The sequence below is a fragment of the Entelurus aequoreus genome, linkage group LG02, assembly GCF_033978785.1.
Source record: "Entelurus aequoreus isolate RoL-2023_Sb linkage group LG02, RoL_Eaeq_v1.1, whole genome shotgun sequence".
NCBI lineage: Eukaryota > Metazoa > Chordata > Actinopteri > Syngnathiformes > Syngnathidae > Entelurus > Entelurus aequoreus.
Window position 1 is genome coordinate 70,646,472 of NC_084732.1, and position 17,163 is coordinate 70,663,634.

Sequence of the window (17,163 nt, forward strand, 5' to 3'; positions counted from 1 at the left end):
CACTAAATGGTAACACCCGAATAAGTTTTTCAACTTGTTTAAGTCGGGGTCTACTTTAATTGATTTATGATACAGATATATACTAGGAAATATATACTAACATCATAATACAGTCATCACACAAGATAATCATCAGAGTATATACATTGAATTATTTATATTATTTACAATCCGGGGTGTGGGATATGAAGGGGGGTTGTGGGGGGTTAGATTTGGTTGGTATCAACACTTCAGTCATCAACAATCAGCATCAACAATTGCATCATCAGAGAAATGCATATTGAAACAGTGTAGGACTGACTTGGTAGGATATGTACAGCAAGTGGTGGACATAGAGAGAGAGATCAGAAAGTATAAGAAAAAATGTCTACATTTGATTGTTTACATTTGATTATTTACAATCCGAAGAGGTATTATGTGGAAGGGAGGGTGTTAGTTTAGGGTTGTAGTTGCCTGGAGGTGTTCTTTTAGTGCGGTTTTGAAGGAGGATAGAGATGCCCTTTCTTTTACACCTGTTGGGAGTGCATTCCATATTGATGTGGCATAGAAAGAGAATGAGTTAAGACCTTTGTTAGTTCGGAATCTGGGTTTAACGTGGTTAGTGGAGCTCCCCCTGCATGGTGTTGTGTTATGGCGGTCATTTACGTTAAGGAAGTAGTTTGACATGTACTTCGGTTTTAGGGAGGTGTAGCGGATTTTATAGACTAGGCTCAGTGCAAGTTGTTTTACTCTGTCCTCCACCCTGAGCCAGCCCACTTTGGAGAAGTGGGTAGGAGTGAGTTGGGATTTGGGGTGGAGGTCTAAAAGTAATCTGACTATCTTGTTCTGGGATGTTTTGAGTCTAGATTTGAGGGATTTGGAGGTGCTAGGGTACCAGGAGGTGCATGCGTAATCGAAAAAGGGTTGAACGAGAGTTCCCGCTAGAATCTTCATGGTGCTTTTGTTGACCAGAGAGGAGATTCTGTAGAGAAATCTCGTTCGTTGGTTGACCTTTTTGATTACCTTGGTTGCCATTTTATCACAGGAAAGATTCGCCTCTAGAATGGAACCTAGGTAGGTGACCTCATCCTTCCTTGTGATAACAATGTCACCCACTTTTATAGTGAAGTCATTGACTTTGTTAAGGTTGATGTGGGACCCAAATAGGATGGATTCCGTTTTACCCAAGTGTATGGATATGGATGGTCCATTGTTAGATCGGTGATTTTAAAATGTATCCACCAAGTAGTACTTTAGAATACTCTTGGTTCTCCAAGTACCATCATAGTGACCAACATTAAAACACTGTGGCGTGGTAGGCCAAAGTATTCACTAAAAACATGGTATTGTTTAGATAGTGCTCCCTCCTGATCCATACTGCTATTAGCCAATTAGCAATTTGTACTGGTCATTATTAAGAGACAACCACCACCTTTTCCCATCACAGCCTGTAGCTACCAACAACAGAAAACCGTCTTGTCAGTGGAAACTGGAAGGAACAGCTAAAAGCAAACAGCTAAAATGATGTACAAAACAAACTATAATCTGCTACCCAAGAATGTACAACAATTCTTCTCAACAAAAGAGGAGAAATATAACCTTAGAGGAAAATCTAATTTAAAACATTTGTATGCTCGTACAACACTTAAAACCTTTAGTATATCCGTATGTGGAATTAAATTATGGAATGGATTAACCAAACAAATCAAACAAAGCACCAATATAATTCAGTTTAAGAGACTGTTCAAACTACAAGTGTTCACAAAGTACACAGAACAAGAATTATGATAAACATCTTGAACCCTTTTTTTTCCCTTTTTTTTGTTTTTTATTGAGAAAAAGATTATTTATGTATTTAATATTTCCATGCTTACTATGGTATATTATTTATTTATTATTTATTTGTTCACTGTTCTGTTACAGAGAACAAGGAAATTGGATAAAATTGCTATGATAATGAAAAGGGGTTGGATTAAATAAGCTCTGCTTCTTCCTACTCCTTTTCGGACATGCTGTAATGAAACAACTGGAAATGTGTGATGCATTACATTGTATCGTATGCATGTTCAAAATAAACTGAAACTGAACTGAACGTGTATGTACGCTACATATGGCTACCCAGAAGCACTTGCAAACTTTTTAAAATGATTCAAGTAATTTGTATCTCCTTAAACATTTTCATGTCATTGGTTGATAAGATATTGTGGGTAGTATTTCATGTTTTTAATATGTAACAGACTGGATTCTATGTTTATGTTATGTTCTACATATAGTTTATTCAATGTTTAACAGTTGTGGTTTCCCATGGCCTTGAAGGCATCCTTTTTAAGTGCAGCTTTCTGTGCTAAAGTTTGTTTTTGTTTGCATTTGTTCTGTGTGTTGATTGGCTGGGAAAGGGCGGACTTAAGCGGCGACGGTGGAGAACATTTGGTTCCCACACGTGTTGAGTGATAGAAATGACGGAGTCAAACGGTTCTGATTTTCTTAATGATTTATTTTGGCGTTGACTTTGGCCTACAGTAGTCTGATTGTAACGACTTCCATTGAAGTCTGATAATGGTTTGAGTCACATCGTACAATAGTAAACTAAGTGATTCTTTGGCATACCACTAAATGGAGCCTGTGTACCACTAGTGAATGTCCCTAATTTTTTGTGAGAAATGTATTTTCCATGCCTGTGATTTCAGTGGCTGAGTCGACAGGCAGCAGGCAGACATGTATGCCTCCAGTAAATACAGCTCCCGTGGACCGGCTCTCATCCCGCGCATGAAGACCAAGCACCGCATATACTACATTACCCTCTTCTCCGTGGTGTTGCTTGGTCTTATTGCCACTGGGATGTTCCAGTTCTGGCCTCACTCCATTGAATCCTCAGCTGACTGGACCGTGGACAAACGCAGCGTTCATGATGCTCCTCTGGTGCGCCTCCCAGTCTCTAGCCCCATTCCTGAGAGAGGGGACCTCAGCTGTCGCATGCACACTTGTTTTGATGTGTACAGATGTGGCTACAATCCAAAGAATCGAATTAAAGTAAGTCCTGCACCTGTTCACACTTGGCACACCCCTTTTGAGGTTCGTCAGTGATGATTGTTGTGTCTATGCTTAGGTTTACATCTACCAGCTGCAGAGGTTTGTAGATGAACTTGGGGTTCCAATCAGCAGCACTGGACTATCACGAGAATACAACGATCTACTTAGCGCCATCTCAGATAGTGACTTCTACACCGATGATGTCAACAGGGCTTGTCTTTTTATCCCATCGACGGACGTTCTCAACCAGAACTCTTTGCGTATCAGAGAGACTGCACAGGCTCTGGCAATGCTACCCAGGTACATTTTACTGTTGTCATTTGTCTGCTCAAACAGCTAACAATATTATGTAGGTGTCTTAAACAATCTTTAAATATTAAGGTCTTTAAGACCGATATCTAACTAAAGGTATAATGACTGCCGTACTTTCCGGACCATAGGGCTCACTGGATTATAAGGTGCACTGCCAATGAATGGTCTATTTTTCATCTTTTTTCATATATAAAGCGCACCGGATTATAGGGCGCATTGAAGGAGTCATATTATTATTATTTTTTTTTTTTTCTAAATTAACTCTTCCTTGTGGTCTACATAACATGTAATGGTGGTTCTTTGGTCAAAATGTTGCATAGATTATGTTTTACAGATCATCTTCAAGTCGCTTTCTGACAGTCGCTTCTGGATGCGCCGTTTTGTGGGCGGTCTTATTTACGTGGCTCACCTTCGGCAGCGTCTTCTCCCCGTCATCTTTGTTGTAGCGGTGTAGCGTGCAAGGACGGGAGTGGAAGAAGTGTCAAAAGATGGAGTTAATTGTTTTAATGACATTCAGACTTTACTTTAATCAATATCGGAGCAGCATCTCCTCATCCGGAAACAACAACAACACGGTAAATGTGTCTCGTAAAAAAACGTCCGACCGAGACTCTCTAATAACCAAAGTTCCTTGGGTGAATAATGTAAAATCACTACACCGGTATGTTTTAGCGCTTTCATGGCGAGTTCACTGACAAATATAAGTAAGAACTTTACACTACTTTATATTAGAAATGGCAACAGCAGAAAATGAATGTCCCATAACAAGAAGATAGAGAAAAAGAAGAAGCTTATCGACTACGGCACGGACTACAAAGGCGGACACGTGAAATTTTACAGGATTTATGCAGATCACAAATACAAATCAGCAGGTACCAGAAGGTAAGAAAAGTTGCTTTTGCATAATATTGCGAAACAAAACGCCAGAAAATGTCTTACCTTATACACACACACCATAATAATACTGGTATGTTGAATCGCAGTACAATCCATCAAGCGGTGCAGCTTCATAGCTTACCAAAGTCGTACTAAAACACATCAATAGATTTTTGAGAGCCATGTGTAATGTTCTATATTTTCAATGGAACATATAAAATGTTGGTGTTGTTTACTTGAGTCATATTGTCATCATGTTGCAGTATCGCTTATGTTTCACTGCCATCTACTGGTCACACTTATCATTACACCATGTACCAAATAAAATTCTTCGAGGCCGGTAAGCAAAACCAAAATTATTCTGTACATAAGGCGCAGTTTTGTGAAAAAAAGAAAAAAAAGATTTTAAGTGCGCCTTATAGTCCGGAAAATAAGGTAATTAAATATTTGTTATATATTGTTTTTGTATATAGGTCAAATGATGTTCCTCATTGCATTGATCGCCTGGTATTATTTTTTTTAGGTGGAACAAAGGAATGAACCATCTACTTTTTAACATGTTGCCAGGGGGGCCCCCAGACTACAACACTGCTTTGGATGTTCCCAGGGACAGGTAGCTACATCATGAACTAGCATTGTTTTATAGTCAGTCGACCATCTGGTATTGTTTATAGCATACAAGACTAAACACTGAATTTTGATGCATTGCTTCGATTTCACAAACAAGCCAATCGCAAGTGTACATATACTCATGGTAACAAATGTCTTATTAATTTATTTGAACTTTTCTTATTCAAGCAAATGTTTTATATGGTGCAGGTTAGGGCAATTTCAAAAGCTCAATATTAGCCTACTTTTTCCATTCTAAACCTAGTGTGTTTGGGGTCATTGTCCTGCAGATATGCAAAAATGTACGCATTTGTGTATTCTATTTTAACCGTTGAATAGGCTTAAACCATTGTACATGGTGTGACGTGCTCCTTCAAAAAAGTCGAACCTTGCAGACTGTAAAGGCATTAATTGATTGGTTCGCTTGTAGTGGAACATTATTTCCTGTGTATTAGGGATGTAACAATAAACAATATTCATGATGACCTTTGTAAAACTCCAGATGGTTAGTATTACAGTTTTAAATTAATATGATCGAAAAATTCTGATTGATAATCGCACTTTGATAAACTCACTGACTGACTGGCGCAAGCTTAAATGCTAACATAAATATGAGACATTGACGTCTTTCCCCTTTCCCCATTATGAAACAACATAACCCAATCTAAACTTAGATAAAAATATTACTGTCTGAGCAATTGTACACACTGAACCTACAAACTGTGCTCTCTGTGCAGCGTGATCAATCTATTGTCAATACCTGTCGTGTCAGGTCTGACATGTTCTTGTGTTTCTTAACTTTCTGTACTTGTTTCTTTTCCGGCTCTCTGATTTCTATTCACTCTGGTTTCACCACTCTGGCCTGAGCGCAGTTTCCCATCACCTGTCCCTGATTAGCAACCTGAGCACACCTGTTCGTGGTTGCCTATCAGGCTTTTATAAGCCAGCCTGCCCTGCAGTCAGGGCTGGAAGATTGTCTTGGTTATGGACAATGTTACATGTGTTGTTGAACTCCTGGTTAAGCAATTAAATACTTGTCCTACCTGCACATCGCCCTCCTGTCTCCTGCATCTTGGGGTCAAAACTACAGCAGCAATGCACACTCATGACATATATATTCAAGGAGTGTGACTGAGGTGTTTTTATGGTGCGTTTAAGGACCGCTGCACAGAGTAGGACACCATAATGTATTTTAGTTATTTGAAGAAAAACTTGGTCAAAAGATTTCAGTGTGTGTAAAAGTACCCTTTGAGCACATTCAAAAATACAGTGATAATAACTGATCATTTTGGTCATAATAACACTGATATGGAATTTTCATATCGTTACATTCCTACAGTGTATACAACTCGTTCAGAGGGCATACAGCCCACCTCCTCTAATTTCAGATCAACATTATCAATAAAAATTACTTGTAACTAGTGCTGTCAGAAGATATTTTAAAAAAATCAAATTAATTACACTTTTTAACTTGAATTAATCATGATTAATCACAGGTTATTACTCACTTGCGTAATTTAAATTAACTTTAAAAAACAAACAATATTTGGACACACGTGCAATTTTAATGGGAGAATGTCATCCAGGAAATATAAAAAAATGTTTGCTCAAAACATGCAATCAATTTTATCTAAAAGACTCACCAAGGTGTATTTTGTAGTAAAAATTGCCACCGACCACACCAGTTGTTTCCTCACTCATCTTTGCACTGACATATCCATTGACCTGATCACTGACGGTATAACAATTCCCGTCGCCTTTTAGAATGTTGTGATTAATCTGCGTATATACACAATGAAAGCAATATTGTTTGTGATTAATCGAATTAGTCAGTTTTTATTATTTTTGACATCCCTACTTGTAAACATGTCAATTACTTTCGGCTGCAATGATACTCCTGTGCCCTTTTGAATGCCATTGTTTTCTTGCGACAAAGGACGCAGACAAGCTAAGTTGTCAACGAGACTTGAGGTTGTCACAAGAGTTGATGTCACACGCTCAACTCTGTCAAGGAGCTATATAAGCAAGTCAAATTGAAGTATAAAAAACCCCCCTGCAAAAATGACTTTAATGATGTTACTAATGACTAATACAAATATTTGTCTTTTAATATATACAAATGTTTTTTGCCTTTTTTTTTTTTATACAATTGTAAAAATGAGTCTGGTCCTGTTGGAAAACCGAGTTGTGTCCAAGTTTCAGGCATCCAGCTGTTGATTAGAGGTGAAGTTGAAGAAATTTAGAGGGAGGTTTGAAAGTCTTTACTTGGACTACTCCAAACATATGTTTTGTCATTATGCCCAAAAATAGGTCAAGTTTTGTGCATAAAACTTGAGTGAATGTATGTAAAGTCTGACCAGAACTCTATGTGGAGGGAAACAAAGTACATGCTTACAGTAAGTGGAACAATAGCAAAGTAGTTATGAGCTCATATGTTTAAGTGTCTGATAGCATCCTCAGATGATCTCCTTTGACTGTTGTGTTTTAAAAATATATACTATTTATGTATGTAATAACTGATTGTACAGTATGGTTCAAGGCATGTCGCTAAAGAATGATTGATTGTTGATTCATGTGCGGACCCTAATGTGTTGCACAAGTAGAACACACATGTAATAAATCACTTCCAGAATGTGAAATATATATTTACAAATAGCTACAAATAGATATCCTGTACATTAAAGTGAAATTTGATGGCATATGTGAGACCACCAACAATATATTCAGATGTAAGGAATTTCCTGCGCTTCTCCAGAGAGTCTGTTTGTCTTGGATCCTAAACAGAACCAGCTGTGGTAAGATTTTCATTGTATTTGCCCTTCAGTCATTTTGCCTTTGAGCTGGAATGCTAAAAAACACTTCACTCAAACTGCCAGTGGTCCATATACATTTTGTGAAAATGGGAACAAATGGAAGACATGTGTTTTTGCTTTTTGTGTGTGTTTAAATGTACCAAATGTAGAGTTATTTGTCTTACTTTCAGAGCGCTGCTGGCTGGTGGTGGTTTCTCTACCTGGACCTACAGACAGGGTTATGATGTCAGCATTCCAGTTTACAGTCCTCTCTCTGCTGATGTGGAGCTTCCTGAGAGACAACCAGGGTGAGCGTTTTACTCATACAGTAGTACCTGTGTACTTCAATTTTTTTTCTTGACTTAATGAATAATAACAAATAATGACAAACCGTAGAATATTGCCAGCCTGAAGAGGTAAAGTTTTGCCCTCATCTAGATTCCCTGTTATTATAAATGCAATTTATATTTTTACATGAGCAAATGCAGTAAACTAATCAGATGAGATTTAACAGACATGCAACAGTCTGAGCATGTTAAGTACATTTTGCTCGTGCCTAGTTAAAGTTGCTGCCAAATGTGTTTTACATGAGGATGTGAGTGTGAAATCCTGTGAATGGTTGGTTGTTTATATGTACCCTGTCATTTACTGGCGATCAGTCCTCAGTTGGGATGTTCTGATCAGTGTTTTATCTTGCTTATTCCGATATGCCAGTTATCCCTGAGTGAGATTGGACGATGATGATACCGATACTAATCACATGTATTAACTGCAATTTTTAAAATGTATTTATGGTATCCTGCAGTGATAAAGAAATTACTTGAAATTGATACTTAAGATACAAAGAATTGCAGGTGTTTATTTCCTGTAATAGAAGTGATTATTATTAGCTTTGAGGAGCGGCTCCACACTCTAAATGGAGACACAATTAGTTGCTAGCTGCTGGTCAGCTGGGGAAGTACAAATAAATACAGTGTCAGCCAGAGGGAACAGCGTTTGTAATTGGCAATAAAAAATGCATTAATCAGTAGGGATGTAACGGAATCAAAAATCTCACAGCACGATATTATCATGGTATTAAGGCCATGGTACGATATTATTGTGGTATATGTGCAAAAAACAACAACATTTTTTAAAATGCCATACTGTGTAAAATGAAGTGGCAGGATTACTGTAATTGACCAAAAACATAATGCTAATATGTTTTAATCATATTTATTTTTCCAAACATGTATTTTTAAGTGCAAATAATTGTGCAGGAGCATCCACTTTTTCAAGCAAATAATAAATAACACTTACAGTTGAGTGCCTCTATCGTGACAATGTAAACATTCAGTGTAAAACAATAATGTTCACTCTAATGTCTTTCAACTTTTACTTTCTGAGAAGCAGTATCTTCCACAGTGGATATGTTTATATCAGTTTGGAAAATGCTGTTTTTCAGAAAAGCTAACTAACAATTTAACTTTTAACAATGTAAATACCTCACAAACTGATGTTTAGCTTTGCTGGTTTCCAATATCTTTTCTGGGTGACGGTTTATGTGGCGACTTGTCCAGCCTCTAGGGTGCCCGAGTGCAGCCCCACCCCCCGCGACATAGAGAGACAAGCAGTAGAATGGATGGATTGAGGATTTATCAAGTAGCTTTTCAGTTTGCTCATATTTCTTTGAATGTACAGGTGTCAGTGTAGCTTGAAAACACTTGAGAAGAAATTAGTGCGCTTTGCTTTGAATAACGCAGACTCTCTTACCCTCAAAAAGGGTAGGCTTCCACCAGAGTTTGTCTGTTTGTTAGCAACATAACTCTTAAGAGTTATGGACAGGTTTTGATGACATTTGATATAAAAAGAAACAATTCCTTTTATCTACTACAAACACTTCACTTCCTGCTTACGGCCTTCCATGCCTCCGCCTTGTCGACCCCGCGCTGCGCAAAGGGTTCTGGGAGATGTAGTCTATTTTCAGTCCCAGTCGACGCTAGAGTGCTGGAAATAAACTACACACCAAGTTTTTGTTTGATTTCATCACGTGTCACGGCATTATTGTGAAGACTTTGAAACCGAAATACCGCGGTATCTACAACACCGTTACATCTCTAATAATCAGCAATGGCGATCACAAAAATACTGATACTGATCGGTGGCTAATTGATTGGCACATCTCTAGTCCACTGTGTACTCTGCCTCTGTTCAAAGTTGCTCTCTTGTTCAAAGTCAGCTGGGATAGGCTCCAGCTCACCCGTGACCTGAAGCAGTAGAAAATTAATACATGTACAGTTTTTATATCACAGCTAGGTAAGATGTAGCTTTAACCTGTACTCAACTTGATTTATGGCGTATTTTACTAAAAAAAAACTTCCTATAGTTGTTCCCAAATAATTATAAAAGCCCCTGAAATGAACAGTAAAAACTGGGAACAAAAACAATTAAGTCCAGAGACAACATGAAAAAGTTGACTCCTCTGAAGTCATATGTTGTTCATGTCCATGTATTCCGTGTCATGACATGTGCTCGCACGCCAGTCACTATCACTTGCCATTTTCAGGCCTCGCCGCTTCTTTATCCTGTCCTCTCAAACTGCCATTCACCGAGAGTACCGGGCTGAACTGGAACGCCTGAAGGAAGAAAACGGCGAAGCTCTGCTCCTTTTGGACAAGTGTAGCAACCTCTCTCAGGGAGCTGCCTCGACTCGAAAGCGCTGCTACAAGGGGCAAGTGTACAACTATCCGCAGATCCTGCAGGTGGGACGACAAACAACGGCATTAAATCATTTTGAAAATAATAGTCATATCTATCTAAAACACACTATGTTTGCTAAATGTCTATATAGGAATCCTCCTTTTGTGTGGTCTTAAGGGGGGCTCGTTTGGGTCAAGCTGCTCTGAGTGATGTTCTACAAGCGGGTTGTGTCCCCGTCATCCTCGCTGACTCCTACATTCTTCCTTTCTCTGAAGTTCTCGACTGGAAAAGGTCTGGCCAATTCAATGTTACTGCCATTAAGCGAGAAAATAACTTGAGTCATTATTTTGTGATCATTTATTTTTCTGGCATAGAGCATCTGTGGTTATTCCAGAGGAGAAGCTGTCTGAGATGTACACCATCTTGAAGAGTATTCCGCAGAGACAAGTAGAGGAGATGCAGAGACAGGTATGTAGTCCTCTCATCCTCCTTTACTCTTTGAACATTTCAATACGTCCAATCCAATCCACTTTATTTATATAGCACATTTAAACAACAAAAATGTTTCCAAAGTGCTGCACAGCAATATTAAAAACAATATTAAAGGCCTACTGAAATGATTTTTTTTTATTTAAACGGGGATAGCAGATCCATTCTATGTGTCATACTTGATCATTTCGCGATATTGCCATATTTTTGCTGAAAGGATTTAGTAGAGAACATCGACGATAAAGTTGCAACTTTTGGTCGCTGATAAAAAAAGCCTTGACTGTACAGGAAGTAGCGTGACGTAGTCAGTTGAAAGGCTCCTGACATTTTCCTATTGTTTTCAATGCAGCTAGAGCGATTTGGACAGAGAAAGTGAGGATTACCCCATTAATTTGAGCGAGGATGAAAGATTCGTGGATGAGGTACGTTAGAGTGAAGGACTAGAATGCAGTGCAAGACATATCTTTTTTCGCTGTGACCGTAACTTAGGTACAAGCTGGCTCATTGGATTCCACACTCTCTCCTTTTTCTATTGTGGATCACGGATTTGTATTTTAAACCACCTCGGATACTATATCCTCTTGAAAATGAGAGTCGAGAACGCAAAATGGACATTCACAGTGACTTTTATCTCCACGACAATACATCGGCGAAGCTCTTTAGCTACTGAGCTAACGTGATAGCATCTCGCTCAAATGCAGATAGAAACAAAATAAATAAATCCCTGACTGGAAGGATAGACAGAAGATCAACAATACTATTAAACCATGGACATGTAAATACACGGTCAATGCTTTCCAGCCTGGCGAAGGTTAACAATGCTGTTGCTAACGACGCCATTGAAGCTAGCTTAGCACCCGGACCTCACAGAGCTATGCTAAAAACATTAGCTATCCACCTACGCCAGCCAGCCAGCCCTCATCTGCTCATCAACACCCGTGCTCACCTGAGTTCCAGCGATCGACGGTGCGACGAAGGACTTCACCCGATCACAGATGCGGTCGGCGAGACGGAGGAAGTTAAGGTGAGTTTGGCGGCTAGCGTGTCTGCTATCCATCTCTGTCCTCCTGGTTGTGTTGCTGTAGTCCGCCGCTAATACACCGATCCCACCTACAACTTTCTTCTTTGCAGTCTCCATTGTTCATTAAACAAATTGCCAAAGATTCACCAACACAGATGTCCAGAATACTGTGGAATTTTGAGATGAAAACAGAGTTTTTTGTATAGGATTCAATGTGTCTGCATACTTCCCATTTCAACGATTGACGTCTCGCGCATACGTCATCATACATAGACATTTTCAACCGGAAGTTTAGCGGGAAATTTAAAATTGCACTTTATAAGTTAACCCGGCCGTATTGGCATGTGTTGCAATGTTAAGATTTCATCATTGATATATAAACTATCAGACTGCGTGGTCGGTAGTAGTGGGTTTCAGTAGGCCTTTAAAAACAATATTAAAAACAATGTTCAAATATTATCCTTAGCTCCACCACTGAATAAAAACAAAAAATAAATAAATATAAAACCAATTGAATAAATAGCAAACGTCCTCTTTACCCTCCTCCATATATGGTATTGTAATCTTCATTTTTCATTCAGTTGGATTTTGAAAAAAGTAAATTTGACATTTGCTGACTTTTTGTGCTGTTAATCAGTTTTGCCAGCAGAGGGCTCAATAGCTTTTGCATTTGAAAGTGTTGCATTGCAGTCATGTGCATCCATACATCTATTTTACTCTGAATTAATATAAAGCTGATCTAAAGCTAAAAATAGAAAAGTTGATGACAGGTTGATGACAGCCAAGTCTAACTGGCTCAGTAAATTCCAATTCATACAGTTTCACAGCTAGATTTAATAACATTTAACTGTACACAAACGAGTGCTTGTTTCCTTGAAGTTATAATCATGAGGTTAACATAAACTGGTTGTCCAGGCAAACAAATCCAATGTGTCTGCTTTTGGTGTAAATATTTTGACCACAGGTCAAGGTAACATACATGCACAGTAATGCATAATTCCTAGTGACCAGCTGACTTGGCTTCGCTGCTGTTTTTGATTAAGTCCAAATCACTAATGATCGCCTGCTTCTCGCCACGGCTCACTCAGTGGCTTGCAGCGCACTTCTTTAGGTGCAGTCATCTGTCACACACTTGACAAGTAGACTTAAACAAAGACTTCTGTACTCCAAACTGTTTCTGCTCATGACTTTGACCTTTGGTCTAATGATTTAAATAGCAAAAGAGAAAATACATTGCTTTGGACTGTTATTAAAGAGCCTAATATCCGTTTATGAGATTAATCTTGATTGTTTTTTTTATTTGATCCTTTAATAAGTGGTAAGTGTAATAAGATAAAGATAAGTGATGCATACACTTATCTGATAAAGATAAGTGTATTAATTATGTTTCCATTTTTTTATTTTATTGGCAATTTTTTAATCATCAAAGGCTAAAGAGAAGTACACATGCAGATTAAAAGATACATTACAAATATAGGGGAAGAAAGACCTTTTTCATCCCTGATCATAACAGTTTCTGCAAGCAATGGGAGAGGAAAGGGGGGGTTGCATTCCCTCGGGCTAGCACAGTTTTCTTACAACCTCTTCTCAGTCGGAAAAGAAAACTTTCATCACTGGCTGATTTATGAACTGTTGGCATTCCCCCTTGGGATTAGAAAGCCTTTTTGATTTTTCTCATTGCTCTGTAAAAAATAAAAGCCAGTCTAACTTATTAATATGACACTCGGACATGTTGTTTAAAAAAATGGTTGCATGGTCACCAGACACAATTAGCCTTCTTTAAACATTGAGACCACAAATTCGCCAGCAGTTTGAACGGTCAGCCAAATTAATAAAAAAAAGGTTTTCACTAATTTTTTGCTTCTAGAAACGACCCCCAAAATAAATCCAAACATACAGTATATTTACCGCCTAAAGCAGTAACTGCACATTAGGGATGTAGTGATAAACAGTATTAATGATAACCGCAGTAAAACTTCAGACGGTTAGTACTGCCGTTTTAAATTAAAATGATCAAAAAACCGTGATTGATAGCCGCACTTTGATAAACTCACACACTAGCGCAAGCTCGCTAGCTATCTTAAATACAAACACGAAAACAAGAAACAATAACTCATGTCCTTCCACATTAATAAACAACATACCATGATTATGGTATTACTGTCTAGGCCACTAAGTTATTCAATTGTGCACATTGAGCCTACTCTCTTACAAAAAACGATCGATCTATAAGCAGAGGAAAATGACAGTGTTTTTGTTTTGTTTTATTTTTAGCGAATACACTGGGTACGAAAATTATTTAGACCTCTTTAAATTGTTCACTCTATTTCATTGCAGCCATTGGCTAAAAATGAAAAAGGTAATTTTATTTCTCAATAATGTACACTCGGCACCACAGAAACAAAAATGTAGAACTTTTTCAAATGTATTAAAAATTACAAAAACCCGAAAAATCACATGTACATAAATATTCAGACCCTTTGCTCAATTCTTTGTTGACCTTTGGCAGCAATTACAGCCTCAGGTCTTTTTGAATATGATGCCACAAGCTTGGCACACCTACTGTATCTTTGGGCAGTTTCTTCCATTCCTTTTTGCAGCACCGCTCAAGCTCCATCAGATTGGATGGGAAGCATAGGTTTTCATCCAGGATATCTCTGTACATTGCTGCATTTATCTTTGCCTCTATCCTGACGAGTCTCCCAGTTCCAACTGCTAAAAAACATCCCCATCCCCAGCATGATGCTGCCACCACCATGCTTCAGTGCACTGCAAAAAGTCAGTGTTCAAAAACAAGAAGAAAAAAAATACAAAAATTAGGGGTATTTTATTTGAACTAAGGAAAATTATCTGCCAATAGAACAAGAACATTTGGCTTGTTAAGACTTTCCAAAACAAGTCAAATTAGCTAACTTCAATGAACCCAAAAATACCTTAAAATAAGTATATTCTCACTAATAACAAGTGCACTTTTCTTGGTAGAAAAAAGAAAAGACCTTTTTGCTCAATATGTTGAAAAATATTCTTAAATTAAGTAAATGCTAGTGCCATTATCTTGACATAATGATACGCGCTCGGCATTACCGTACATTTCTTGAAACCAGCAAACTTATACTAAAAACGAATTTATTGTTCTTAATGGAAAGGCAACAAGGCAACCGCTTGTTACTCTCGGGGTCTACTAGCCGCTCAGGCAAATCATATTGTCTAAAAATCAATTTTTCCATCGATAAAATGACATCATCGCGCCAAGTGCGTGCTCTTTCAGTCAATTAGTGCGCATATATACAGCTCGGCCCCCGGCCAAAAAATTTTTAATTGTAATTTTGAAGAATTCATCTGAATGTGCATGAACTATTTCTGTTCAAAATTGTTAGAAATGTCACATGTTAAATGTTTAAATATTAACTGGCAGTTTACTGTACTGTTCCAACTGTACTACATATTTAAAGGGGTCTGAATACGTTCCGTACCCACTTTATATTAACAAAGATGAAGCTGTCTACAACAGAAAGTAAACTTGTGTGACGTCACATAAACCAGACGTGAAGCAAAGTAAACAATCAATTTGCTTATATAAATAAAAAATAAAAAAACTTTTACAAATTTAAATGGGAAAACACTAACATTTAAACACCCAAATAAAAATTTGGGTCTTAAGAATCCAAAGCAATATTTATTGTCACTTCTGCCAAGAAAGTATAATGTGTCAATGTATTATAATTATATTAAAAAAAATAAATTAAACTTAGTTAAAAGATTTCAGTGTGTGTATATAAGTACTTTTTGAGCACAATAAATGATCCCGCAATAATGATAACCGTGATCGTTTTGGTCACAATAACTGTGATATGAAATATAAATGTCGTACATCCCTACTGTCAAACTATACTGTACCATACAGTCAAGGTGTGAACTTCTATTTTGGTCAAAAATGCTCTCTAGTGATAGTCTAGAGATACAATACGAGCACACACCCTAAGAACAAACAGTTGAATCAGCAGAACAAAACATTTTAGACACACATACACTCACTCCGATGTTTTTGTCATACATACTGTATGTCATTCAACTATTGCTGAGTTTTTTCAACTTTCAAAGTTTTCTTTAAATAATGTCCCCTGCAAATTATATATCATTAATTTGTCTTTTAGTATGCCATTTCAAACATATGACAGGATTTGTATTATATCACACATAAGTTCATTGTCTTTTTCTATTTTATATTCGATATTCAGTATACTCATTGAAATCAATATGAATAAAGTAAAACAAAATATAAATTGTTCCTCATATTGGCATGAATTAGACATTTTAGTACAATATTGCAATATTTGATGGGTATTACTTAAAAAAAAACGGTTATATGGCTATTGCACAATAGAAAAAGACTGTAATAATGTGTAATAATTATTTCATTGTGCAGTTTTTCATTTATATGTTTAATTAATTTGTTAGTATTATTTCAACAAAGACCATCTGTCCTGCTGTAAATGTATAATGATGATAATAATAATAGTTAATCAAGATTATTACTAGCCGTAGTGGTCTGCATCAACATTCTTTATAGAGAGGAATTGTCAAAACACAAGATCCCTATTACGAGAAATTTGTGGGGGTAATTGTACTATGAATAAAAACCTGCACAGACTCGTTTATAAAGGATATGTGATCCACGATGTTTGAGATTGCTGGGGTTAAAGGTCGACACTGGTCATTTTGCTACATTTGTATTTATGAGAGGAGTTTGAATTGGGGCTTTTGACTTATATGATGACACTAAGATATACATTTTTTATTTTATTCTTTGTCTTGTGTGGTATAATATACTAACATGGCTTTTGTTTTTTTCCTCTGTGAACATATAATGTAATAATAAATAAAATAATAAAAATAAAATATTCTCTTAAGTAAAATTAATTACCATTGGTATTTTATTTATTTTTTATATTTAACTGCAAACCCAATTTTGTTTCTATTACCACTTTTTTGAGACGAGGCCAAGGCAAAATGCCTCAACAATATGAACATTTACATAAAAACCTATTTTAGCCAAACCAGGTCATAAATGTGATTAATATAGTCCTATTAGATGTAATAACATAGTAAAAATAATTAATTGTTGTTGTTTTTATCCCCCACATTCTTTTGTTGTACTGTTTTTGTGTTGTTTTGTCATGGTAACATTTGAACAGACCACTTTCATTTTTTCCGTAGGCACGTTGGTTCTGGGAAGCTTATTTCAGCTCCATGAAGGCTATAGGCTTGACAACGCTCCAGATCATCAATGACCGCATCTACCCATACGCCGCACTCACCTACGAGCAGTGGAATAATCCACCTGTGGTGGTAGGTAACTGGTCCTTTTTGACATGC

General features: G+C 37.3%; 1 protein-coding gene across 1 annotated transcript in view; it reads left to right on the forward strand.

Moving 5' to 3' along the window:
* Positions 1 to 17,163, forward strand: part of LOC133638735 (exostosin-2) — a 37,471-nt gene that overhangs the window by 692 nt on the left and 19,616 nt on the right. Inside the window, exons 2-9 of the mRNA XM_062031639.1 lie at positions 2,667 to 3,009; positions 3,086 to 3,309; positions 4,721 to 4,810; positions 7,790 to 7,906; positions 10,144 to 10,339; positions 10,429 to 10,568; positions 10,652 to 10,745; positions 17,005 to 17,136. Coding sequence (XP_061887623.1) covers positions 2,695 to 3,009; positions 3,086 to 3,309; positions 4,721 to 4,810; positions 7,790 to 7,906; positions 10,144 to 10,339; positions 10,429 to 10,568; positions 10,652 to 10,745; positions 17,005 to 17,136 — 1,308 coding nt within the window. The 5' untranslated portion in view covers positions 2,667 to 2,694. The remainder of the gene's footprint in view (positions 1 to 2,666; positions 3,010 to 3,085; positions 3,310 to 4,720; positions 4,811 to 7,789; positions 7,907 to 10,143; positions 10,340 to 10,428; positions 10,569 to 10,651; positions 10,746 to 17,004; positions 17,137 to 17,163) is intronic.